General features: G+C 53.4%; 8 protein-coding genes across 8 annotated transcripts; 5 read left to right on the forward strand and 3 right to left on the reverse strand.

The window, feature by feature from the left end:
- The first annotated feature begins 881 nt into the window (after positions 1-881).
- Positions 882-3,355, forward strand: BDZ99DRAFT_566949 (uncharacterized protein). The gene is made up of 3 exons (XM_033727639.1): positions 882-1,415; positions 1,472-1,683; positions 1,736-3,355. Exons 1-3 carry the CDS (start codon positions 1,052-1,054, stop codon positions 3,257-3,259), a joined length of 2,100 nt encoding a protein of 699 aa, XP_033582011.1. The 5' UTR covers positions 882-1,051; the 3' UTR covers positions 3,260-3,355.
- A 454-nt stretch (positions 3,356-3,809) lies between these two features.
- BDZ99DRAFT_506327 (cellular morphogenesis regulator dopa) lies at positions 3,810-9,929 on the forward strand (the record flags this gene model as incomplete). The annotated part of the gene is made up of 6 exons (XM_033724167.1): positions 3,810-3,909; positions 3,971-4,095; positions 4,160-4,309; positions 4,370-7,175; positions 7,209-8,320; positions 8,370-9,929. 6 exons carry the CDS (start codon positions 3,810-3,812, stop codon positions 9,678-9,680), a joined length of 5,604 nt encoding a protein of 1,867 aa, XP_033582012.1. The 3' UTR covers positions 9,681-9,929.
- A 246-nt stretch (positions 9,930-10,175) lies between these two features.
- On the reverse strand, positions 10,176-12,019 carry BDZ99DRAFT_189443 (uncharacterized protein). The gene is made up of 3 exons (XM_033713127.1): positions 11,537-12,019; positions 11,192-11,469; positions 10,176-11,109 (listed from the first exon to the last, which is right to left on the reverse strand). The coding sequence occupies exons 1-3, from the start codon at positions 11,796-11,798 to the stop codon at positions 10,303-10,305; spliced, it is 1,347 nt and encodes a 448-aa protein (XP_033582013.1). The 5' UTR covers positions 11,799-12,019; the 3' UTR covers positions 10,176-10,302.
- Positions 12,020-12,644: 625 nt separating this feature from the next.
- On the forward strand, positions 12,645-13,076 carry BDZ99DRAFT_515806 (uncharacterized protein; the record flags this gene model as incomplete). The annotated part of the gene is made up of 4 exons (XM_033725008.1): positions 12,645-12,674; positions 12,751-12,768; positions 12,821-12,929; positions 12,994-13,076. The coding sequence occupies 4 exons, from the start codon at positions 12,645-12,647 to the stop codon at positions 13,074-13,076; spliced, it is 240 nt and encodes a 79-aa protein (XP_033582014.1).
- Positions 13,077-13,610: 534 nt separating this feature from the next.
- BDZ99DRAFT_566953 (uncharacterized protein) lies at positions 13,611-15,940 on the reverse strand (the record flags this gene model as incomplete). The annotated part of the gene is made up of 4 exons (XM_033727640.1): positions 13,611-15,408; positions 15,468-15,569; positions 15,623-15,651; positions 15,717-15,940. 4 exons carry the CDS (start codon positions 15,938-15,940, stop codon positions 13,727-13,729), a joined length of 2,037 nt encoding a protein of 678 aa, XP_033582015.1. The 3' UTR covers positions 13,611-13,726.
- Positions 15,941-16,399: 459 nt separating this feature from the next.
- BDZ99DRAFT_458996 (uncharacterized protein) lies at positions 16,400-18,331 on the forward strand. The gene is made up of 3 exons (XM_033719058.1): positions 16,400-16,648; positions 16,755-16,883; positions 16,942-18,331. The coding sequence occupies exons 1-3, from the start codon at positions 16,448-16,450 to the stop codon at positions 18,034-18,036; spliced, it is 1,425 nt and encodes a 474-aa protein (XP_033582016.1). The 5' UTR covers positions 16,400-16,447; the 3' UTR covers positions 18,037-18,331.
- BDZ99DRAFT_494911 (uncharacterized protein) lies at positions 18,285-20,027 on the reverse strand (the record flags this gene model as incomplete). The annotated part of the gene is made up of 2 exons (XM_033723338.1): positions 18,285-19,833; positions 19,905-20,027. 2 exons carry the CDS (start codon positions 20,025-20,027, stop codon positions 18,475-18,477), a joined length of 1,482 nt encoding a protein of 493 aa, XP_033582017.1. The 3' UTR covers positions 18,285-18,474.
- A 455-nt stretch (positions 20,028-20,482) lies between these two features.
- Positions 20,483-22,886, forward strand: BDZ99DRAFT_494912 (uncharacterized protein). Its single transcript, XM_033723339.1, has 2 exons — positions 20,483-21,490; positions 21,550-22,886. The coding sequence occupies exons 1-2, from the start codon at positions 20,585-20,587 to the stop codon at positions 22,420-22,422; spliced, it is 1,779 nt and encodes a 592-aa protein (XP_033582018.1). The 5' UTR covers positions 20,483-20,584; the 3' UTR covers positions 22,423-22,886.
- Positions 22,887-23,284: the final 398 nt, after the last annotated feature.

Consider the following 23,284-nt stretch of genomic DNA (forward strand, 5'->3'; position numbering starts at 1 on the left):
CTTCCGCTCCGTGGGCTAAAATTGGGTGACGGCCTGGCTGACGGCCCGGGTAACGTCAGGGGCGTTCTTTAGCGACCCATTGTTGGGCTTAGGTGCACGTGCGGCATGGTGTTGTGGACGGTGAACTTGAAGCCTCTTAAACTTCGATCGCCTTGTTACATATCTGTAGAAGTCGAATCTCGTCACAGTGATTGACGACGAGTCTTATTTTGAAGTTGCCCGTGTTCTAGCGGGGAGGATTTGTGAAGACGACGGGGAAATGGAGCAGGCGTAGCTAAAGCGATGTTCACGCCGACATGCAGGAGCCTTCCATCTGAAGTTTTTGTATGAATGTTGATAGGATAGAGCTAGGCTGAATAGCAACTGTCGTCCGCCGACAAGTGAGAATGACTCGGTTAGGCCTCGAGAAGCCGGCCATTCGTTGCGAGTGCATAAGTAGCCGACGTTGAAAGTCTCGAGCGACTTCTCATCTCTCCCTTTTGTGGCGCAGTGTTAAAGCCAGCCTCGCAGCCTCTCGCACCCACCAGCGAGGACCAGCGGTAGTATTTGGGAAAGCGAGTCGCTATCTTCGTCTTGCTTTATCTTTTCTGCCCCTTTCTTCCCCAGCTCTCGCTGGTGGAGTGATTCTCGTCGCAAGTGAAGATTGCTATTGTTTTCAAGGCAATAAGTCAGAATAAGGTGGGCGACTCGAACGCCCGCTCGGAGATCGGAAAAACTAGCGCCGATCAGCGTTTGCGCTCGCGCTCGGCTGCCCCACCACGTCGCCAAAAGCTGGAGCACGAGCCCAACCTCCCGGCTATAGGCTGCACTCACCAAACTTCTGACTCCGACTGTTCCATCACTGACCTCGCGCATCCTCACGATCCTCTCCATTCACGAACCTCATACTTGCACGAATCCGGAAGTGCAATTCAAGCTGTATTATGAGCTTTGCTGTGCCGCTGCCGACTAGAGGACACTGTACACATTTTCTTTGATCGACTTCACTCCTCGCCACTGCCATTGGCCTCCTACCAAATTCTACACAATTGCCAACGCCACATCCATCATCATGTCCACCGCTCGACCACCTGCCAGGCCTCCACGAGTCCGTCTAGAATCCGCAAAAGACGCGAAATCGCTCATCGCCAAAGCCGGCGGCCAAATCGCTCGACCCAAAGCCACTGCCCCGCCAAAATGCTGCGAAGCACCTGAATTCTCAGACACCGACGGCACACATGCCTGCATGAATTGCGGGACTGTCATTACTGAGTCCGAGATCGTGTCCGAAGTCACATTTGGGGAGAACTCCAATGGTGCCGCCGTTGTCCAGGGTGCCTTCGTCGGAGAGAACCAGCGACATGCCAAGACCATGGGACCAGCATTTCGGAGGAACGGCGGAACCACGGAGAGCAGGGAGCAGACCGAACAGAAGGGTCAGTATCAGTCTCTTGAGTAACATGTCTCCCATTGGTCCTGACATCATCCACAGGCAAAGCCGAGATCAACAAAATCGCTGCTGCGGTTCGACTCAACAACCCGAGCACTGAAGACCAAGCCTTTGGTATATACAAGCTTGCAATCGGCATCAATTTCATCCAAGGTCGTCGTGTGCGCACTGTCGCCGCCGTCTGTCTTTACATCGCATGCCGGCGGAAAGCAGGCAACACTACCCTCTTGATGGACTTTGCAGCTGAGCTTCAAGTAAGTTATACCAGCCACTCTTTCGTACAGAGCATACCTGACTTGAATCTAGATGAACGTGTGGGCTCTCGGTGATGTATACAAGGCTCTGCGGAAAGAGCTATGGTTCGGTGAACCTGCTACGGCGTCCGGTGTCCCAGCTGTCCTAGAGGTCGAACCCCTCATCGACAAATTTGCAGAGAGGCTTGAGTTTGGCGACGACACTCGAAAAGTAGCTACAGACGCTGTGAATATCTTGCGGCGCATGAAGAGAGACTGGATGGTGGAGGGTCGACAGCCAGCAGGCCTCTGCGGCGCATGCATCATCATAGCTGCCCGGCAGAACAACTTTCGACGCACCGTCCGGGAGGTTGTCTACGTGGTCAAGGTCTGCGACAACACCATATTCCAGCGCCTCATCGAGTTCAAGCGTACACAAGCGGCGAGCCTCAGCATCGAGCAGTTCCGCGACTACGGTCATAGACTGAAGGTCAAGGGCGAACCACCTTCCATCTACAAGCGGAGAGAGAAAGAAGAGCGCACCAACGAACGTAGAAAGCGGAAGTCCTCTGAGCTGAGCGAAGAAGTGAACGGGCCCCCGTCTGTTGGGTCATCTTCGTCCCCAGCAGTCCAGTCCACCTCCGAGTCTCTACGCCGCGATTCAGAAGGCTTCTTGATACCCGACATTCCCATCGACCGCGCCCTACTCGAAGCGTCCAACATCGCCCATTCCGAATTGATCGCGTCTGAAAATGCCGGAACGAGTACAGGAAAGCAGGCCAGAAAGCGGCGTAAGAAGGAAAAGAAGGCCCCGATTGCCATCCCAGAAGAAGATCTCGAAATCGAGAACGACCTTGAGGAAGAAATCGAGAACATCCTAGACGACGGAGAGATCGACGAGGTTGCAGTTCTTGCACGCGCAGAGGCCTTGGCTACTCGCCTTCGTGGTCCTTCTACCGTCAGCAATGAGGAAGATCTGGACGATGCCGAGTTTGACGATGACCCAGAGGTTGCCAGATGTGTTCTCTCGGCCGAAGAAGTTGCACTTAAAGAGAAGATCTGGGTTACCAAAAACGAGGATTGGCTGAGAGATCGTCAGGCCAAGATGCTGAAGAAGAGCCTGGAGCAAGCAAGTGGAGGCCCCAAGAAGAAGCAACAGAGGCGGAAGCATGCACAGATGGGAGACGGAAGCGTGCTTGGCGGTACCCCTGCGAGTAGTCCTGCTGAAGCCGTGGGTAAGATGCTCAACCAGAGGACGAAGGGATTCAGCAAGTTTGTCAACTACGAGAACTTGAAACGACTCTACGGCGGAGATGTGGTCTCTTCGGGCGACAGTTCCGACACAACCTCGCCAAAGAGAGACGCAGCGCCCAGCCCGTCGTCGCAATGGGTAACAAAACCCACAAAAGCACCCTCTGCCTCAAAGGGAAGCCCGGAGGAAGTAGTGGAAGTGGTGGAAGATGTGGAAGACGAGGACGAAGAAGACGAAGACGACGAAGATGAAGAAATGGAAGATGAAGAAGAAGCGGCGGAGAGGGATGTCTTCAGTCACTTTGAGGAGGAATATGGCTACGACGAGGGTGACGAGGAGTACTAGTGTGTGATCCAAGAAGTGCCCAAAGATACCCCTTTTGTATAATAGTTGCATAGCGAACAGGCAGTTACTTTAGTAAAAACATTGGAACCTTTGGATGAACCTTGTATATCAGTTGAGTTCTATTGATCATTTGACAACTGCTTGAGGTTATTGGGGGCCTTCATGCGTGCTAACGGGTTTGAGAATAGGATGTAAAGGTTTGGACACCGTGAATTAGACCGCCTCTCATTGCCGTGCACATCAAGTAATGTATCGTGTTCTTTTGCCAACGTCCTCATGCTACTGGAGTGCTTCCTGCCCATTTATGAATTTAAGTGCGGGATGTAAAGATCTGAAGACTGTGAATTAGATGTGTCGCCTTAGTTCACGTGATTGTTGCCAGTCTCAAATATACGTGTGGTGGCCCTGAAACTACGCGGGATGAACAGACGTGGGGACCTGTGTACGCGGATATTAGGCACGTCTTTTGAAGGAACACCTTTCATGAAAGACAGCATGCGCCACTACATCAGCTTGCTCCACACACTTCCAATCTATTGCGAAGGCCAGGATGTCTCTTGATCCTGCCTCCAACCTACAGACGCATTCGCCCACAAGCTCAGGACGTTCTTCACCAGCCCCGCGAACACCTCGAAGAACGATCGAGGACGGTATGTATGTTGCAGAGAGCCTTAGCAGACATGAGCATTGCTAACGACGTGCCTTTTCTAGCCCACTACAAGAAGGACAAAAGCTTCCGACGATACGCCTCGGGTGTAGAACGTGCTTTGTCCCTGTTCGACACAGCTCAGCAAGAATGGGCAGACTATATATCCTTCCTCGGCCGCCTACTGAAGGTCCATACCTCCTATAAAACGCATAATTAGCTTCAGAGAGCTGACATGAGCTTCAATTCCTCAGGCTATCCAAGCTCATCCTGTGGATGTCCCCGTCATCGCCCACAGTAGCACTGTTGCGACTCGATTGGCGCAATGCCTAAACCCCACATTGCCCTCAGGGGTACACCAGAAGGCCCTTGAGGTCTATTCCTATATCTTCAAAATAATTGGGGTATGAAAGTTCTTTTCAGATGAACGAATGCGTCCGCGCAGGAGCTGATACGACGTATAGAAAGATGCCCTCAATCGGGACCTTTACCTCTACCTCCCCGGGCTCGTGTCCGTCCTCTCATTCGCCTCGCTATCCGTGCGACCTTTTTTTCTCTCGCTGATTGAAACATACGTCCTGAGATTGGATAGTTGGGCGTTGAGGCCTGCGCTGAAAGCTATTATACTAGGTTTACTACCTGGCTTGGAGGAAGAGACAAGCGAAGACTTCGAACGTATGGTCCAGGCTCTCGACAAACTTCGAGAGGCTGTGACGGTACCGGCCGCTAGTGAGGAAGAATCCAAAAGTGAGGCTGGATCCTCACACTATTGGCAATGCTTCTTCCTCGCCGCCATCACCAATCCTTCCAGGAGGCAAGGAGCTCTTGCGTTCCTTGTCCGCCGACTACCAAAATTCGGGAGTCGTAATCGACGCGGCTCGGTTCCTACAGACGCGTCTACTGCTCTGGAGGGATTGCCAAAGGAGGCAGAGGCTGCCATTTCTCCGGAACCAGGTCTTCTTGTCCGTTGCTTTGCTGCCGGTCTATCAGATCCTCAGCTACTGATACAAAGAGGATTTCTGGATCTCTTGGTCAGTCACTTACCACTTGACTCACCAGTGCTTCAACAAAGAATCAATCAAGACGATTTGGATCGGCTTGTTACTGCTGCTGCGGGCGTAGTGTCTCGAAGAGACATGAGCCTGAACCGGAGGCTCTGGGCTTGGTTCCTCGGACCGGAACCATCAGCTGGGCCAGATGGAACCGAACCTCTCGCTTCGCCTACGCAGGAAACGAAAAATCTAGGCGTTGATTCATCGGCTCATCATGCTGTCTACTTTTCACAGTACGGCCTCCAATCATTGACTCGTAGTCTAATGAAGATGATCAATCGACCTAGTCTGCTCGTAGCGGATCGCGCAAGACCCTTTCGCATATGCCTATCCTTGATGGATCGTTGGGAAGTCGGAGGCTTGGTAGTCCCTGAAATTTTTCTACCAGCTCTCCAGAGTGTCCAGAGTTATAGCGAAACTGCCGATAGAGAACAGCTTGACGAAGTCATGAAAAGTGCTAGCGTCTTTTTTGACGGCGTCGAAAGCGGTCTTATATGGGGCAAGCTCGTGGAACTAGTCGTAACGGCATTGAACAGCGATGCATCTAGTCACGATAAAGCTGCTGGTCAGCTAAAGTTGGCAAAATTCGTCATGACTCGTTTCAACGTTCGAGACGAGGAGATGTTACTGCATCATATGCCTCTAATGGTCTTGACAATTCTTGTAAATCTTAACAACCACACCAAACGGGTAGCTCAGAGTGCGGCAACAGCAGTTTCTGTAACACTGGCCCTTGAAACAGCGGACATCCTCGTCCAACTCCTCCCAGAACGAGCTTTACGGACGTCAGATTCTAGTCTGACTGCTCACAAGTCTGGAACTTCTTCCAAAGTGAAGTCCAGTGAAATCGTCACCAAGATCACCGGGTTCTACTTAGAGGCCCATGGGACTTTGGAATATCTCGAACCTCCGTTCGAAGTGCCAGTCTTGGGACAATTGTGTTTGCGTGAAGCGGGATCACTGTTCACCTCGTCCCTTGGTCATAAATCTCCTCGAAACATGGCGGAAGTATCCTCAAGGATCCTGTCATCTGTTATCTACAAGGTACAGGACCTACATGCATTGCACGACGTAGAGCTCTTGACAATTCTTCAGCAGGTGCTTGTCCCAACTTCTCCGTCTAAACAAGCACCTACTATACCCTTTCACCATATCGCTTCTATCACAGCAGTTCTTTCGGCACTGCAGTCAAGTCGTACGCCCGAGCTTTATATCGCCGCTTCTCAGCTTCCAGACCTTATGCATCCTCTTGTTGCCTGTGCTTGGGAGTATCTGTCGCCATACATGCCAAAATATCATGTCGAGGCTGTTCGTTGCCTCTGGCAATTACACTCAATATCACCTTCAAATCGATTCGTTGAAGCAGCTATCACATCAATCATATCGCAAACTCCTTCCACAGAGTCTGCTGCCATGCCAGATGTGGGCCGGAGGTTCGCCCTGTTATGGACGCACACAATGAACGATCAAATATCACACACGGGAAAGAGGTCCTTCTCTAGCCCCGAGCGTTTTAGTAGCTTACCGACGACTGGACAGACTACAACACCCACTGCTGGATTTCAAGTGGTCTTGACGAGGCCACTGTTCCTAATGCTAGATGCACTAACCGATGAGGGAACCGAGCTATTCGCCTTTGTGAAGAGCTGGCTCCAAGACCTGCCCACTCTGAATAAGGTGTTTTGGTTACTAGCCACTCATCTCCAATCTTTGCAGTGCCTGAAGGACAGGAAGGCTTTGGCACCAGGTCAAGCCGGCAATTCGAAGCCCCTTGCGGCTCCGGTGGACGACTCCAAAGAATGCCTGTATTACCTGCGGCATGTACTGAACATTTTGAGGTGGCCGACAAATTACACCTGGCTTACTTTAGCTGAAGAACCTGCCCCGCAATCGCCATACGATCCCCCAGGTGCCGAAAGAGAAACCATGCAGGTGTGGATTGTCCGCACATGTATGAAGGCTCTTTCAATGAATGCACAGGGTGTGAGCGCTGAAGAGAGGCCCCATTATGATGAACTCTATCGTACCGCTGTGTCGATTGTCATTCAGATATATCACAGCCCGTATTCGGTCTCATTGAAGGACTTGGAATTGGAGACTCCCCTAATGGCTCGACTGCGGATTTCATGCCCGTCTTTACAGAGTCTGCTTCTTGAGGCAATACTCGCGGCGCTGAAGCTTCGGCTTTCATCTCCACCACAACCTGAAAGGCCGCAGAGTCATCAGAGGAAACAGTCTAGAGACGCGACAGGAGCCGCGTCGCGATTATCTATGGTTTTGGAGAGACCTAAAGCCGAGGAGCCTGAATCACCGCCTGTAGCTCCACCACCCGAGCTAGTGGAGTGTTTACGCGATGGTTTCTCTTCACCTTCCAGCCGTCTAGATCTTGATGATTGGGTCACCTTCCTTGCAGAAGTCTTGCCGCTCTTTGCGGATACTATCTTCCAAAACCTGTTACCACTCGTGGAATGTTTCTGCACCCAGATCAACCAAGTTTTTGGACAACTTCGTTCAACCTTCAACGAGCCTCTTGGAAATACTCAAACATCACCCGAATCGACCCTGGTCTCACTAATGAATGGGTTGGAGCAGATCCTAGCTAAAGCCCATGATCGTCTCGTCATGCAGGAGACGAGAACTACAACCACGAAGTCTCCGGAGCAACCACAAGGGTTCTTCGGGAATATGGTTTCTGGATTGATCTCTACCGAATCTAACCAGACCCGGAACCCCACGGCAAACAGCAGACTGACTGTTCTCCTGTGCTTCCAAGATACTGTCCGCATGTGCTTCTCGATCTGGTCATGGGGTGGCTATGGGTCAAGTGAAGGGAGACAGGACCCAACATCCCTAGCATCGTTCGGTTATACGTCTCTACGGATGCGGAATCGTTCTCGAAGGATCTTGGAACACCTTTTCGCTGCTGAAGCTTTGGAGTGCCTCGAGACCCTAGCTGTCCTATGGTGCAAATCGGCCCGTGGAGGCTTTCAAGCCACATCAGTCATGAGCTTGCTCAACGTTCTCAATGGGTCAAAACCTAAGCATACTATCCCTGCGATCTTCAATGCTGTATACAGTAGAACGAACCCTAATGCTCTCGATCCTTTGAGGATGTCAACTTTAACTTCAGACCTCGCGGATACAGATCTAGTCACCTTCCTAGTTGATTACACGAAATCATTAGAAGATGATGCTATGGACGAGATATGGCCGGACTGTATAATCTTCTTGCGGGACGTCCTCGCCAATCCTCTTCCTCATCGCCAGATTCTGCCGACCCTCGTTGAATTTACCGCTGTCCTGGGACAAAAGGTGGATAATACAAACTTTGGCGAGCAGCGTAAGATGAGGAGAGAGCTAGGGGTATGTTCTTCCTTGAATCTTGCCTAACGCAATGTTAACCCCTTTCTAGGACCTGTTCACGAGGCTTCTTACCGCAGTGTTTACCACTCGATCGATGGGATTCTTACAAGAACCCTCGCAAGTGGCTGCCGTAGAGAAGGCATCTAGCGCAACGAACAGTGGCAGTAGCCTGAAGAGATCTGTCGACGTTGTGACGATTCTCACATCAGTCATACCTGATCTGCCGCTGATTCTTGTCGAGAGCGATCGCGTGGCCAATGCTGCGACCAGCATTTCTACCAATATCATAGGACCGACTTTCCGCGCCAAAGCATTTCCGGAGAACGTGTCAAAACCGATACTTGACCTACTCTATCAACTCACTCGGGTAGCTCAGAGCAACAAGACCTGGAAAAAGGACATTGCGGACGCTTTCAATGATGCACGCTTCTTTGCTACACCTCTTCCCCTCATCACCTCTTCCTGGCTCCCCATCCTCGCCCAATGGACTCTCACAGACAAAGACCGCCTCCTCGAACTTCTCTCCCGCCTCTCCGCGCCCACAACGGCCGGCATCATGTTCGGCGTAGGCGCCGCCTCCGCCCGCCAAGAAGCCGACCGCAAAACCCAACTCACCCTCCGGCGCATCTCCCTCCTCCTCCTCGCCGGGCCCCCAGACACCTTCACCCCCTCCCTCCCCGCCGTCTCTGAAAAGATCGTCGAACTCCTCGCCGCCACGCCCGCCTCCTCTCCCTCCTCGACCACCCGCACCGAGCTTTTCATGCTCCTGCGCGCCCTGGTCCTGCAAACCGACCCCGTGCACCTCGCGCCGCTCTGGCCGCTTCTCAACGCCGAGCTCGCCGCGGCCCTCTCCTCGCTGCTGCCAGACGCTGCCAACAAGGACACGTACAACAACGCCGCGCTGCTCCAGGCCTGCAAGCTCCTCGACGCCCTCGTCGTCCTGCTGCCCGACGACTTCCAGTGCAACGAGTGGGTCTTCGTCGCCGACACCATCGACGCCGTCTACCGCCCCGCTGACTGGCATCCCTCGGCGCTCGCCGACGAGATCGCGGAGGTGCTGGCGGCCGCTGAGACGCCGACGAGCCGTGCGGCGCACCACCACCCACCTGCTTTCCCCGCGGTGAATAGGGGCACCACCGCGAAGCGCACGCCGTGGCTGGATCCGCTGATTGCGGCGGTGCAGGGCAGCGAGGAGGGGGCGGATGTGCGGGCCATGGCGCGCTCGGAGCTGGTCAGTCGCGTGCTGCGGCCGTTTTTAGGGCAGCTGGGCCTCGTGGCGTTTGAGGCGACGTATGGGATGGGAGAGGCGGATGTGGAGGGGGTGAGGGTGGGGTTGTTGGCAGACTTATGCGAGGATTAGTTTGATTAGGGGATGAGGTTGGCTTGAGTTGTTGGAGGTTGGCTTGTGGTGTTGCGAGGAATTGAAAGCATAGCTTTGGCGCTTTGGACGCTAGAATGTGAGTATGGAGAGGCTGGGTGGCAGTATAGTTACTTCACGGTGTGCATGGCCTTGTGTGAAGTTTTTGTCCTTCTTTTATTCATTCGGGTGGCTGGTATCCATAGAGTGCTAGACCGTCGCAGTCTTCCGAAAGTATTGTTCCAATGTGCCATCCTGACCCAAATGCCGAGTTATCCAAGTGCCTTCGATGCTAAGAAATCAGTGAACCCATACAATGCAAGGCAAGAGTCCATCCTAGAAGGAAAGGTAGAAGTACAAGCGCTTCAATAGGAAGCATCTGTGAGAAGGCTCTATGGAGTATGGGGCAGGTATCGTGGTGGTGATTTGGGAACTCGAGGACTAGGAAATCGAAAAAAAAGAGAAGCATAGGGGTCGTTCAGTCCGCGTGCATGCAAAAGCAGAGCAAGCAGAGCAGGTCAAGGAGATGACAAGGACAGAATATCAGCGCTTTAGCATCAGCGACAGCACGTTCCAGCGAGCATTTTCGATGGACCCCAAGCAGAAGCACTAGCGCCGGACAGAGTCAGAAGCTGCTGTCCGCGCCCGCAAGCTCAGCCTCCAATTCCGCATGGGCATCCTCATCCGGGTCCGACTTCGATTTCTTGCTCTGGTGCTTGCTCGTCCCCTTATGCTGCATCTGTGCCCCATCTTCCAGACCGCCCTCCCCAGCAGCCTCTGGGTGCAGCTTCCAGTACCGATCCCGCCACTTCTCGCGCAGGACTTCATACAGGAATCCGAACTGTGCTTCGCCCTGTACCATCATCATCCGCTGCTGGCGCAGCCGATCCACGACTTCGGCGATCGGGTCGCGGTCCTCCGGCAGGTCATCAAGGCTACCTTCATCAAGCTCCTGTAGCAGCCAGTCCAGCGCGATGAAGGTCCCGCTGCGGCCGACACCAGCACTGCAATGCACGGTGCGTGGGTTGTGGGCGTCATGCTCATTCTTCTCGTTAGACAGGGCGAGTAGATTGAGAAGAGCGGTGCGGTCTTCGCCCTCGGGAACTAGAAAATCTGGCCAGCCGCCGAAGAGGAGGTGCCATACTGTCTTCACTTCGCCGTTGCCGTTGCGCATCTCGAGCTCACGAACAGTAGCTCGAGTAGCCTCATCTTCGGTTAGTGAGACGAGAGTAACGGTCGACAAGAACCCATCTTCGAATTCGTCTTCCTGGTTTAGAGTGAGGGTGGGGTCTTCGAGGGAGAGCGGGTAATAGGGATGGCACTTCTCACGACCAGACTCGTGCGTTTGGGTAAGCATTACAATTACGGATGGCGAAGCGGTTTCGTGCCATAACATGCGCCAGATGTGTGCAGTGATGTCGGATTTTGGGCCCTGACGGGAATGTTAGCCGGAACCCATGGATCAAGGAGTGGCGGCTTTGCCTCATGGGAATCGGCTAGAAGTTACCACATACCTGGGTCGCAATGAATCTCGTCTCTGTCCCTGAAACTGTAGATTTAAGCACAATTGGCGAGGCGTTGATGTAGTCATTGTGCCCCTCCGGCACCTGGAGCTTGACGCGATTGTTCAGATATGGGTCCACGTTGGCATACCTATTCCTGGCAACAACGATGTCTCCGCTAGGTCGAACCCACTGCGAGGCTGGCGCATCTGGATCATTGCCAGCCTGCTGGGCTTGCGCAATGCGGTTACGCTGCTCCCATTCTAGATCGATGAATCGCTGATGTATCTCTGTTATTCTAGTCAGCCACTGTCCACATAAGGTATGAAGTGAATAATAGACCGCATGTCTACCTGCCTGATTTGCTCTGCCGCAGGAACGCGGGATATGGTATGGATTCCAGGGGCGAGGATCCGACGACCGATGAGGTCTGTGAAGAAGAATGCGGGATGATCAGCGAGGGGGCGCTGGCGGACGGGTTGAGCGAAAAGTTGACCGACGCAGCCAAAGAGTTGACCGACGCCGCTATAGAGGTAGCTGTAGAAGATCGAGTACTATCGCGGGATCTAGAGCGTTTGGAAGACGCTGGGGAGGAGGGCACAGCAAGCGGCGAAGACATGTTGTCGATGCCTTTGCCTGCGGCTGCCTTCCGCCGAAGAGCCTTGAGTTTATGCAGGTTGAGGTTGTGGCGGCGAGCCTCAGCCGTTGGTGTACTTTTATATCTTTTAGGGGGCGTTTGCGCTTGAAAGAGCAACTTGTTTTAGATGCGCGAGTTTGTAGTGTTGTGGTTTGCTTTTGGAGGGTGGGGTCGAGGGGGAGTATATAGGTGCAGAGGTGGAGCACCCGGTGCGCTGGCAGGTAGAATATCCTGTTGGCAGGCCGTTAGGGCGGGTAGCCAGTGAAGGCGAAAAGGTGAAGGTGAGGCTGTGCGAGCTGTCACGTTGTAAGTAAAGGCTCCAAGATTCGGCAGGCTGAAGAGCGGGCTTGAATACAGTAAGACGGCGACGATGTGGCTTCTCGCGAAGGTTCTACGTGTGCTTGGCGCTGGCAGGTGAATCCAAACGGCCTGTTTGGCACGGTGCAGTTTTGAGAGCGGTTGTGGGTGAAGGTTGCGAGACGGGATGGTACACAGAAGCACGCGGGCAGCTACTCGATGCGCCGGACGCTCTCCAAGACGTGATGGCAGGAAATCGCGCTTACAAACAAAAAGACTGGGTATCTTTGAGCAAAAGAGAGAAGAGTGTATGTACAGGAAGCGGGGGGACAGCGGAGTGTTGAAGATGGGCGCGGGCAGGTGTTGGTGTATGGAGGGGCGCGTTGGGTGCGGACATGTTTCGTCCAATCCAGTCGCCGTCATCAACCAGGCCTCAAACACCACACCACCCTCCCAGCCTTGCTATAGAGAGAGGCCTCTACTCTGTACGGGCGTCTGCCTCTAGATCCAGACGTCGAGGATATAGTCGCCATGAATCCCATGTGGTTCCGCGTGTTCGAGGTTCGTGTCACACCAAGTCTCTCCCCCTACTTACACAACGCCACGGTAGTACAGCACTGACTTTGTACCACCGTAGGCCTGGGCAGTGACCCGCGTATGTTTCCTTGGCAGCACAGATTCTGCCGTCGCCGACTGACAGCAATCAGCTTCTCCAAAGTGCTGCCTTCCACCGAGCCGTCCACGGCGTCCACAAACGAGTAATGCGCCTCCGGCACGGAACACCGATGGAGGAGCTAGGCGGCACCAACATTGACAGTGGGTTCACCGGATGTCTTCTCTCAAACACGTCTTGGATTGGAGCTGATGCATTATCCCCCAGAGCCAGGTCCCGGATTGCTTGAACATTTCCGGAAAGAGATAAAAGACCAGCTAAAGGACCTCCCAGTCGTCCGCCGAAAATAAAAACTTCAAAGGATTATTAAACTTTCGTTATTAGCGACCTCCCATTCATCGGGCAAACTGCCTTGATATGTTGGTGCTCCTCGAGGGTGTTTTGATAAGTTGGAGCTGGTTTGGAAGGACGAGCTGGATAAAGAGCTGCCTTTTTGTCGCTGGTCTGCGTCCACGTACACATTCATAGACCACCAAGGATCCTATTGACGTTTCCGGCGGTCATGGCAGTAACAGAACTGGTCTTTACATTCTCGCGATCATCGATTTCAGTTGAACGAGTTGGAAAGCGTTAGAGCGTTCATATGTAGCATTGCAGCAGCAACAACGGCACCCTCATCTCTACGAAGATTGAATGCGCAGTTATTAGTGGGCTTCACCTGTATAGTAATTTCTATCGACCTTCTCAGCTTGTCTCTGGGGTTCTCCACGGGAATCCGCTTTTGGCTGAAGTATTATTCTAAGTAATGTGTTATTTGACGTCACAGAACATATCGAAGTCTTTATTCAAATATCAAGCTCCATTCTGTGCGTTCATGTTTTATACCCTATTGAGCTTTCTCTAGGTAAATGATTCCATTGCAATCTATCCAAATCTAAGACGTTTCCAACGACATCCTCACTACCCCACCGCCGCCTTCATCCCAAACTCCCAGCACTCATCACCCCTGCCACACACTCGAAAACCGCCTCCGCCTAACCTGCGTCGCCGGACTCGCCTCCCTCGCCGCCGCAAAACTATTCTCCAAAATCGCATCCTCAATCTCATCCTCCTCCTCAATCCGATCCACCACACTCTGCGGCGGCTCGCTCTCAAACACGGCCTGGATATCTGCGTGCACATTGAAGCTCGACAGGCTCCACCAGCTCTCCTTGCCCTTTTTCAGCGGCCCATTCTGGCCCATTTTCTTGCTCTTCCAGAGATAGCGCCGTTCGTAGAGGCCGATGAGCACGAGGATGGGCGCGTTGAGCACGCGCACGGCGAAGACGTTGACTTTGTGGAACCAGCGCGGGGAGATGAGGAACTTGAGCGGCACGAGGATGACAAGGGCGAGGATGTTGAAGGGCGGGCGGTAGGCGAAGATGGCGTCGGATTTGACGCCCTCGAAGGTGAGGACGGTGCGGCGGAACTGGATCTCTGCGGTTGCGTCGGCGGCGATCTTGGAGAAGGTATTGGAGAGGATGGCGACGAGGATCGTGAGGAAGAGGGTATTGCCTAGGAAGGCGTAGGTGGTCATTAGGGCTGGGCCAAGGATTAGATGGAAAGTGGGCGACTCTTGGATGCCGGTGCCGTCGAGCCCGAACCAGATCCAGAGCATCCATTTGGAGATAGTGATGGAGTTTGGCGCGTCTTCCGGGTCGACGCTGGTGTTGCCCATGCTGAGCCACTTCATGGCGAGCAGGAAGCCGCCGAAGCACCAGACGGCGATGAGGCTGAGGGCGGTGAAGTCGGCCATCATGGCGCGTAGGGAGATGAAGAGCATGCTTTCCGGCATCAGGTTGAAGGCCAGACGAGGGAGAAGGATAGGGGCAGCGATTGCGAGGATATCGAGAGCTTGGCGGCATTCCCCCATGTTCCCGACTGTCCATCCATGCAACCGCATGCCGAGATAGATGACGTAAACGACGACGAAGGTAATGTCGAGGAACGACCAGAGATTCTGTGTGTGAACATGCCATCCATGCTCAAGCATCGAGGCAAACTCGTCGAGAACCCAGCCTGCGGCGTAGACGACAAAGCAAACCTCATATCCTGTGAATCGCGTGTGGTCTCGGTGTGCCATGCAGAGACAGTATAGCAGCAGGAGGATTGCAAACTGGCAAATCTCGATGATATTGCGAGACCTTGGAACGATCAAGCGATACTGGTTTAAGAGCGGGGCCTTCCGTGGATCATACAATGAAATTGGCTTGTGCTTGTAGTGGTCAGGTATGATGTCGATGAATGCATTTGGCGTGTAGACAATCCGCCCATAGTAAACAGCATCCACTACCTTCTGGCAGGCGGTACTGCTGAGAAACATCTTGCTCTCCGAAATGATAGAGATTTCCAGTGCATTTGACTTGCCCTCATAACCGCCTCGCGATATCAATGACATACGGGCAAATGGCACCTCTTCACAGACTTCATGAGGCGCGTTTTGGAATGGATCAAAGCCAGCGACCAGAATATTGGCAAGTAGAAGAAGCCCGGGTCGTCCAGTAACGTCTTCGTCATATCGGCGGAGCAGCTTCATGGCTAAAAGTTCGCAGAGGTTCGCTCGGGTGACGTTGACACTTTGATGATGATGTTGATATGATTGCTCGCGCAGAAACTGTACACGATTGACAAGCAGACAATACACTGTATACGATTAGAGATTGAACAGCATAGCTAGTGCAGTGTGGTGAGGTGAGTCCTACCGATTGAGACATCATCTGGATCATATAGACGGTCAACAAGCGGCTTCACGATCAAAACATTCATTCTCGGCTCTTTGAGTTGGTCCACGGTGTATGGGTCATCTACACTGGGTTAGCACTTTGACATCTCCAAATTCATTTCCCAATCCACTCACCAATGCTGGCCAACACAATTCTTCGGATCCTGTTCCGGAACTTTAGTATCATTGTCATTCATACGCAATTAGACTACTAAGAATTGTCTCATACCGATGAATTGATACATAGACCGGCAACCCAGCATGTGGGTCTGGCACGAACACTTGCTGGGGTCCCGCATACGCCCTCAGACAGCCATCTGGGTCCGCAATCTCCTCATCCCCGTCGCCTAGCAGTGTCTCCTGCTCTTCGCGCGAGCGCACTGCGCGGAGAGCTTCCGAGAGACTGCGATGCGATGAAGTATGCGTAATTGGAAAGCCAGGCCGGGGAGACATGGCTGCTGGCAGACTCTTGACACGTATAGAATGGAAGTGTGTAGGAGATGTTTTGAACGGCGTGTCGAAGATGCTATTGCTTTACCACTTTGATACTTCCGAGGCCAAGGCGGGTTGCTGCAGAATGCGGGGCTGGCTGCGGGAACTAAGTTGCTTGGGGCTTAGGTACGAGATGGATGAGCACTGTCCTGGTTGTCGCGAGCTAAGAAGGTAGTAGGAGTTGTTAATATTGGAATTGAGATAGGAGACGCATGATGACGAGCAGGTCGAAGTGTCGAGGACAGCAGACGTCGTGGTGGAGGTTCAGCAGTCAAAAGCAAAGGGGGCAGGAAGCTCAGCCACAGATAACATAGGGCTGAAACAAGCATGGGGCTCGGTGGGATCTCCATGTGCCAAGACCGATCACGGACCGATCTGCGCGAGTCTTTTCTCAACGTCAACATGTGGGAGTCACAGTTAAATCTACGCCATTAACCTCTAGTTCCAACGACATGATTCATAGGAAGAATGGACTCGTCAGCGCTGCTTCACTACCCACTCCCGTCCGATGCGGGCCTGAAAAACCAATATGTTGGAAGGAGCATCAGCGAAGTGGCCGCACCGGCAGCGATCATTGATCGCGCCGTCGCGAAGCGGAATTGCAAAGCGATGCTTGAAGTTGCGAAGAGGCTGAATGTGGGCTTCCGAGCACACATTAAGACTCACAAGGTATCTATAACCCACTTAGAGCTTTTGCTATAAATTAGCGACAGTAGTCGGATTTTCAGTCTCGTTGCGTATGCACTAGTAGCAGCGCTAATTCTTGTGACCACAGACAATTGAGCTGTCTCGGCTTCAGGTGGGAGCCACAGGGCTTGCTTCATTCATTGTGTCGACCGTCATGGAGCTCGAGCAACTGTTGCCCCTTCTTCTAGAATTGCAAGCGGAGGGAAGAAGTTGTAGCGTGAGCAAAATGTCCTTGTAATGGCTCCTCCAGAAGAAATCTGATTAATTACTTTTAGGTGCTCTATGGAATGCCACTGCCCCCATCAAATGTGCAACGGTTGATCAATCTTGCCAAAAAGCTGGAACCTCTGGCCATCAACGTCCTCATCGATCATCCGGACCAAGTGGAGCATTTCGAGCAAGCTTTCATCAAAGAACCTGACATCAGAATTGGAGCTTTCATCAAGGTTGATACTGGATATCACCGCTCGGGTGTTGCACCAGAGAGTGCAACCCTGAAAACCATCGTGGACAGGATTCTGCTGGACCGCTCTCTCGTCTTGAGTGGTTTCTATAGCCATCTGGGCCATAGTTACGGCGGAAACTCGGCTGCTGAAGCGATCGGGGGACTGATCCATGAGATTAGGTCTACCAAAGATGCGGTAGATTTAGTCTGTAAGGGACTAGAAACGCAGAAAATGTTGACTATTTCAGTTGGGACGACACCAACTGCGACGGCAGTCCAAAACATATTGATGAAGAGCGACCCTACAGCCGATGAAGTTCGCAAAGTGATCGAGGAAGTGGGCGCAACGTGCCATCTCGAATTGCATGCTGGCGTCTACCCGCTGCTAGATCTCCAACAGCTCGCAACGCACGCACGCCCAAATGAGGTACCCCGTGATCTTGGCGCGGACTCCACCTCCGTTGCACCGCTATCCGTAGAAAATATTGGGCTCCGTATGCTCGTCGAGGTAGCAAGCCTTTACGACGATCGAGGGACCCCAGAGGCATTAATCGGGGCTGGTACGCTGGCATTGGGAAGGGAACCATGCAAGAGCTACCCAGGCTGGGGGATCGTGACGCCTTGGGAGGATAGCACGGTGAGAAATGATCATAGGCAATCAGTCGGCCAAAAAGCGTCGCCTGTTTACGACGAAACAAGCCGAACTGGATGGATTATTGGAAGGATAAGTCAAGAGCACGGAATTCTTGTGTGGCAGGGTGACCAGCGAAATAAGAGAGAGCTCCGTGTTGGCCAGAAACTCCTGGTCTGGCCTAACCATGCGTGCGTCGCTGGCGCTGGGTCTGGGTGGTATTTAGTCGTAGATTCAGATGAACAGGATCCGGATAAGATCGTGGATGTCTGGGTAAGATGGCGGGGTTGGTAATTCTTCATCCGGCAGACATTTTGCCTAGCAGATGGCTCGCTTTTGCAAATGCTTCAAATAACGCTTCTCGGCTGGAAAACCAGTGAGATGGGATATCCCTTAACCCACTGGGGTGCACCACTCGGGCCAATTTTCAGCCCGTGCAACAGCATCGTGATGAGGAGTGCAGGAGACATCAACAGAGCGTGTGAACAGTCGATTTAGCTAAATCCCTAAACCCAAAATCAAATTGATGCAACAGAACAGTAAAGCTCGACTCTAGAGACCGGGTATATATAGCTACCTACAAGCAATTCGAAAAGCCTCGAGTCACTGTAGCTCTCATCACGAAGACAGGAATTATAGCCTCTTGTTGGCCACAGCCCTATCGATAATGTAGGATCCATTCAGCGGGCTAAGGGACATCGCAGTCGTAAATATTTCTTCGAGTTAGTAATTCTATGGACGACGTCCGGCATGCTGTGGTGGTGCTTGAGGAGGGCGTTGAGTCGGCGTCGAGCCGTGTCCTGGTCGAGATTGTGACGGTACTGGTGCGGAATATTGACTCGGTGTCTCCCACTTCAGACTGAATGCGACGCTAGCTAGGCCTTTGACTTCGCTCAGAATCTGGCTCAGCATAGTGCCTTGAATGGCGCTTTCGTTGAGCATCCTTTGCTCAAAGCTTTCCCGGCTCTGGCGATTCTTGTCGTGGAACGAGGCCGAGCTCATGCGCCATGTCTCTTCTCGCGCGTCGTGGGCCTCGGAGGCAATTCTTCTGCACTGTTCAACCCAGCGTATCTGGTTGGAGAGCTGCTTGGCTTCCTTTCTCACAAGATCAGGTATGTTCACAATTCCGGAAATTGGATCCTTTTGTGGAGTGGGGACAGCAAACACATCTGAGACAGATGGCCTGGTCCCTGATCTAGTACCATCAACGGCACTTTTATCGCCAGCCCCACCTCCATGCTCAAGCTTCGTCAAGGTGTCGTATTCCCAACTGCTCTTCTCGTGCCACTGCTCCCGCCACTTTCGTAATAGTCGCTGGACGTGATTTATGCAGTCGGCGGTGTCCTCCTGTATGTCCTCCCTCTGCTTCGCTAGCAGATCCTCCAGGTCTTCCTTGGAAATCAATGGCATGATATCTTCGTCCTCGTCACCCATGCGTATCCGCTTGCTCTCGAGGGACACGCCATCGACAAGGTCGTCGTCAGCTGCCTTGCGCTTGCGCCTCGGGAGTATGTCCTGCTCAAGCGCTGCATCGGAGCTGCGGCGTGTTGGTTTGTAGGAAGGGGTTGGCGGAAGAAGAGCAGAACTTTTGGCGATTGGCTGGCCATTTGGTGTCGGAGGGTCCTTTTTGTGGGTTACTCTGACGGAGATGGGGTGTTCTTCGCCCTCGACGTCGTGCACAACTGACAGCTTGTAACTACGGTGAGGGTCGCTATCCACCACGATCTCAATGGCACCCAGAGCCGCTGCGGAGAGGCCGTCGCGCTCGTCGAGCTCGCGCTTGAAGCTGTTGATCACGGCCGCAAGCTTCTTCGCAGCATCTTCAACCAGCGGATCCAGCCCCGTCGCGGCGGCAGTGGACAGCGGCGAGAGCAATTGGTCGTCCTGCGAGGGCAGCGGTGTGGAGAAGGGCGTGGTGTGTGACGAGTCCGTCACTGGATCTGGCGACGGCATCGATGGGTTTGTTTGTGCGCGTCGCGTTGGAGGCGCTGCGTCCGCGGAGGGGCGTGTGGAGGCACGGCTCGGGATGGCTGCCGGAGAATGGAGCTCAGAAGCAGCCGCGCTCGCGACGAATTGGGCGGCCTGGGGTGCCTGCGAGGAGGTTGGTGGCGTCAGGCTGGGCGTGGGAAGATGGAGGGTCGCACAACGGGCGCGGCGCACACCAGGGACACTCCGCTGCCGTATCGTTTGCGGGCGAGGAGGAAACGGTGGAGACTGGTGGTGAGGCTAGTCGATGCGGGAAGCGTGCGGCCCGTCCAGCAACGGCCAAGCTGATTCTGGGGCATCGGGAGAGCACCTGGGCAGTTCTGCGCGCCAGACACCCCTAGCGGCCTCTCAGGGCCCCTTCATGCAACCAATTGGGCCTCCAAATCTTCCGCAGTCCTCGTCCTCCGCTGCCCCAGCAGCGATCCTCCACTCAGGCGCCCCCAAAGCGCTGGCTGCTGCCGCCGCGCTGCACTCGCCGCCATCGACACGCTCGCCTGGCCGGCCGCCGCCCCAGGGCCTCAGCACCGCGCAGCCTTGCCTCTCTCCACACCGCACCACTCGACACCCTCTCTCGCGGGCCGAATCCTCCAGCCGTCATCTGTGCAGCTGCAACATGCAGACCCGGCCTGTACCTCGCGCACCCTGTTTCTGACTTGCTCCGGCTTCTGCGGCCAGCGAGCCCCTGTCGTTCCCTCTTTACCCGCCGGCCACAGTGCCCACGTCCTGTCCTTCCAAGAGCGCCGTAGACCACCATATTATATCCCCTCCAGCACGCATAGCTCGCATAGCACGCCTCGCCCACCCGTCCTGTCCTTAAAGTCCCTATTAGCCATTCTGCGGCCCTCCACGTCCCGCCATGGCCCCTGGCCCGCCAAACGAGCGCGCCCATAAACACCACGAGCCCTCCATTTCTTCCCTTCTCACCGATGACAGCGACCAAGCCGACCAAGCCTCGTCCCTATTCCCGGTCCCAATACACCCCCTGGAGTCGATGCAGGGCCCCTTTGAGGAGTCCATGCTCGACGCAACGGGGGACTCGCCCTCTTCACCCTTCCAAAGTCCTGCCCAAAACGCCGAGTTGCGACACCAGGTGCTGTGTAAAGCCAGCTCAAAGGCCCTAGAAAGCGAGTGGAACTTCACCTACAACTGCTACTGGCGAGACAACCCACGAGCCAAATTCCATCCCCTACGAAAAACTGTCGCCCAGGTAGCGTTCGGCGTGCACCTGCTCCACCAACATCTGGAGAAGTCGGTGTCGGACGTGGCCGACATTTTGCAGAAACATGTCCACGAGCTGGACACCTTTCTTCAACGCGCCAACGAGGATATGGAGAGCGGGCTCAAGGATATGTTGTTCCGGTGCAATTGCCTCCAGGTGCCCATGGAACATGTCAGCGAGTTTGACCGCCTCCTCGAGGATCGCCAATATCGAGCGCAGCTTCTGGACGGGAACATCACGATCGAGCGCACCATACAGCGCATGTCGCAGGTGATGAATGACTACCTTGTTGATCTACAAACGCTCAAGGACGCCAACAACGAGTTGGACACTTATTTGGAAAATATTGGAGACGAGTGGACGGACGAGAACGACGATGTTGGGCGCATCTATTCAGCGATGTGTGGAAATGCCCTAGGATGGTCTCAGTATGTGCAGAATCTCATCTCGAAAACGGAAAAGTTGGGACTAGTGCTGGTTCGTGTAGGCAGCTACTGCAACGAGATCGAGAAGCGTTGCGGTGCTGCCAGTAGGAGAAGCCTAGTGAGTCCTTATCTTCCTTCGGTTTGGAAAGAACTTTTGGTCACTGACAAAAAGATCAGATTGCAAGCAGATCATCATCCCGCAATTCGAGTTCCAAGGACGGTGTTCGCTCTTTCAAGAACTTCGCCGACAACAAGCCTCTACCAACCGTTCCGAAAGATCAATATTCCAAGGGCAGCTTATCCCCGCCCAGAAGTGCCTCCGCAAGTGGCCACTACAATTACCCAGAGAAGCGTCAATCATCGTTGACAGGAGAGGTACAGCAGGCTGCCGGCAGAAGTGGATCCACACCAGATCTAGCTTTGGTAGAGCGGCAGCATAAACCAATCGAGTCTGCAAAGGACTCTAGGACACATGTACAAGACAAGAAACGAACGTCGAAACTGGATGACAAGACACTTTTGTCTGGAAATATCTCCGATCCACTCGAACCTGGAGACGACAAGTCCATCGAAAGAGGGAGGTCACGTCACACCGGGAAAGGGAAATACTCTGAGCCCGAGAAGAACGGAACTGTCGATTTCTCACCATCGGACACAAGCACTATGAAGAACAGACTCGGGAACAGAGACACAAGCCCACCTCTCACTGCGCAAGACTCAGCTTACTCCTCGGTATCGGGGTCGTTCGCATCTCCAGCAATAATCCCTTCTATAGCATCTCCCACTCCAATATCCCAACGTCGAGTAACTCTCGGTCTGTTCCCAAGCAGTGCCCCACCAACGCCGAAATTTGCCCCTGGAGGTCATAGCAACGCCTCAGGTCTCACCCTGCCACTGTACACAAGGCCACTTCTTCAAGAGGAACGGTCTCAGTCGCAGCTTAGCAGTCGGAGCGCACGCCGAATGCTCAAGAAGCCCAGTCTATCGTCGCTAAAGAATTTTTTTACACGCAAGAAAGCGTCGAACACCGTAGGAGTGATCAAAGAGTGAAGGCGCTCAACAAAAGTTACGATTTGATTAAATTCTTCTTCGATTTTCTGGCGGACTTTTCCAGGAATCTCATCCTGTCATATTTTGTTATATACCCCCAATCGTTGGCACTACTCCTAAAGGTTGTATAATGGGTGGCACCCTGTTGTTTGCTGTGTAATACGACTTGCTTTTCCTTTCAGTGTAATGGACATGGATGAGTTGATGATTAATTCGGTGCTGGTGGCGACCAAACCCCAAAATAAAACGCTGCGCGGCTTTGTATGTCGCATGCTTTGAGCGATCCGAAACTGTACGTAAAATGCCTCCCGTTGGTCTATCGGTCTAGCTGTAGTCTTCATGCAGAGACATTACCGTTCTAAGACTACACATCCACTGTCATCGCTTCCTGACTCGGGTGACAGGTGGAAGGTCTCCTGGAGTAAGTTAGCTTGCGCCCTAAATGCCAATTCCTGCACGTGCTGAATTGAACCTTCGGATTCTACTTGATCTTGTAGCTGTGAAGAGCCCCTAGAGTACTCAGTGTTTTCGGTCGATGAACTAATCTTCCGCTCGTCGTACTTTGAGCGCGTAGATGTGCATGATGGTAGGATTCCAACGTTCCCCAGCGTATTGATTCCTGGACTCGATGCGTCGCTCCTGCTAGTTGATTGACGAGCGATTTCGCAGCACGCAACGACGCCTTCTCCGGCGCTTCATTCCTCTTGACTTTCCAGCACCTCTTCCTCACTCTTGCTCACCAACCCTTCCAAAAGCCTGCAAAGGCCGGGGCTCTCCTCCCACTCTGTTTTTGGAAACGTTGGAAGGCAGCATCACTTCCCCTCGCATTTGTTTTCTTTCCTTCCATTTGGCTTCCTCATCG

Source organism: Mytilinidion resinicola (genome assembly GCF_010093595.1).
Source record: "Mytilinidion resinicola strain CBS 304.34 unplaced genomic scaffold BDZ99scaffold_3, whole genome shotgun sequence".
NCBI lineage: Eukaryota > Fungi > Ascomycota > Dothideomycetes > Mytilinidiales > Mytilinidiaceae > Mytilinidion > Mytilinidion resinicola.

Excerpts from the sequence above, each read along its gene's own strand:
- BDZ99DRAFT_566949 (XM_033727639.1), top strand. The coding sequence starts at position 1,052 with ATGTCCACCGCTCGACCACCTGCCAGGCCTCCACGAGTCCGTCTAGAA. Across the intron at positions 1,416-1,471 it reads GGAGCAGACCGAACAGAAGG|GCAAAGCCGAGATCAACAAA; the intron begins GTCAGTATCAGT and ends CATCATCCACAG. Across the intron at positions 1,684-1,735 it reads ACTTTGCAGCTGAGCTTCAA|ATGAACGTGTGGGCTCTCGG; the intron begins GTAAGTTATACC and ends ACTTGAATCTAG.
- BDZ99DRAFT_189443 (XM_033713127.1), bottom strand. The coding sequence starts at position 11,798 with ATGTCTTCGCCGCTTGCTGTGCCCTCCTCCCCAGCGTCTTCCAAACGC. Across the intron at positions 11,470-11,536 it reads CCTGCGGCAGAGCAAATCAG|AGATACATCAGCGATTCATC; the intron begins GCAGGTAGACAT and ends CTAGAATAACAG. Across the intron at positions 11,110-11,191 it reads CGAGATTCATTGCGACCCAG|GGCCCAAAATCCGACATCAC; the intron begins GTATGTGGTAAC and ends CATTCCCGTCAG.
- BDZ99DRAFT_458996 (XM_033719058.1), top strand. The coding sequence starts at position 16,448 with ATGGACTCGTCAGCGCTGCTTCACTACCCACTCCCGTCCGATGCGGGC. Across the intron at positions 16,649-16,754 it reads CACACATTAAGACTCACAAG|ACAATTGAGCTGTCTCGGCT; the intron begins GTATCTATAACC and ends TTGTGACCACAG. Across the intron at positions 16,884-16,941 it reads CGGAGGGAAGAAGTTGTAGC|GTGCTCTATGGAATGCCACT; the intron begins GTGAGCAAAATG and ends AATTACTTTTAG.
- BDZ99DRAFT_494912 (XM_033723339.1), top strand. The coding sequence starts at position 20,585 with ATGGCCCCTGGCCCGCCAAACGAGCGCGCCCATAAACACCACGAGCCC. Across the intron at positions 21,491-21,549 it reads CTGCCAGTAGGAGAAGCCTA|ATTGCAAGCAGATCATCATC; the intron begins GTGAGTCCTTAT and ends CAAAAAGATCAG.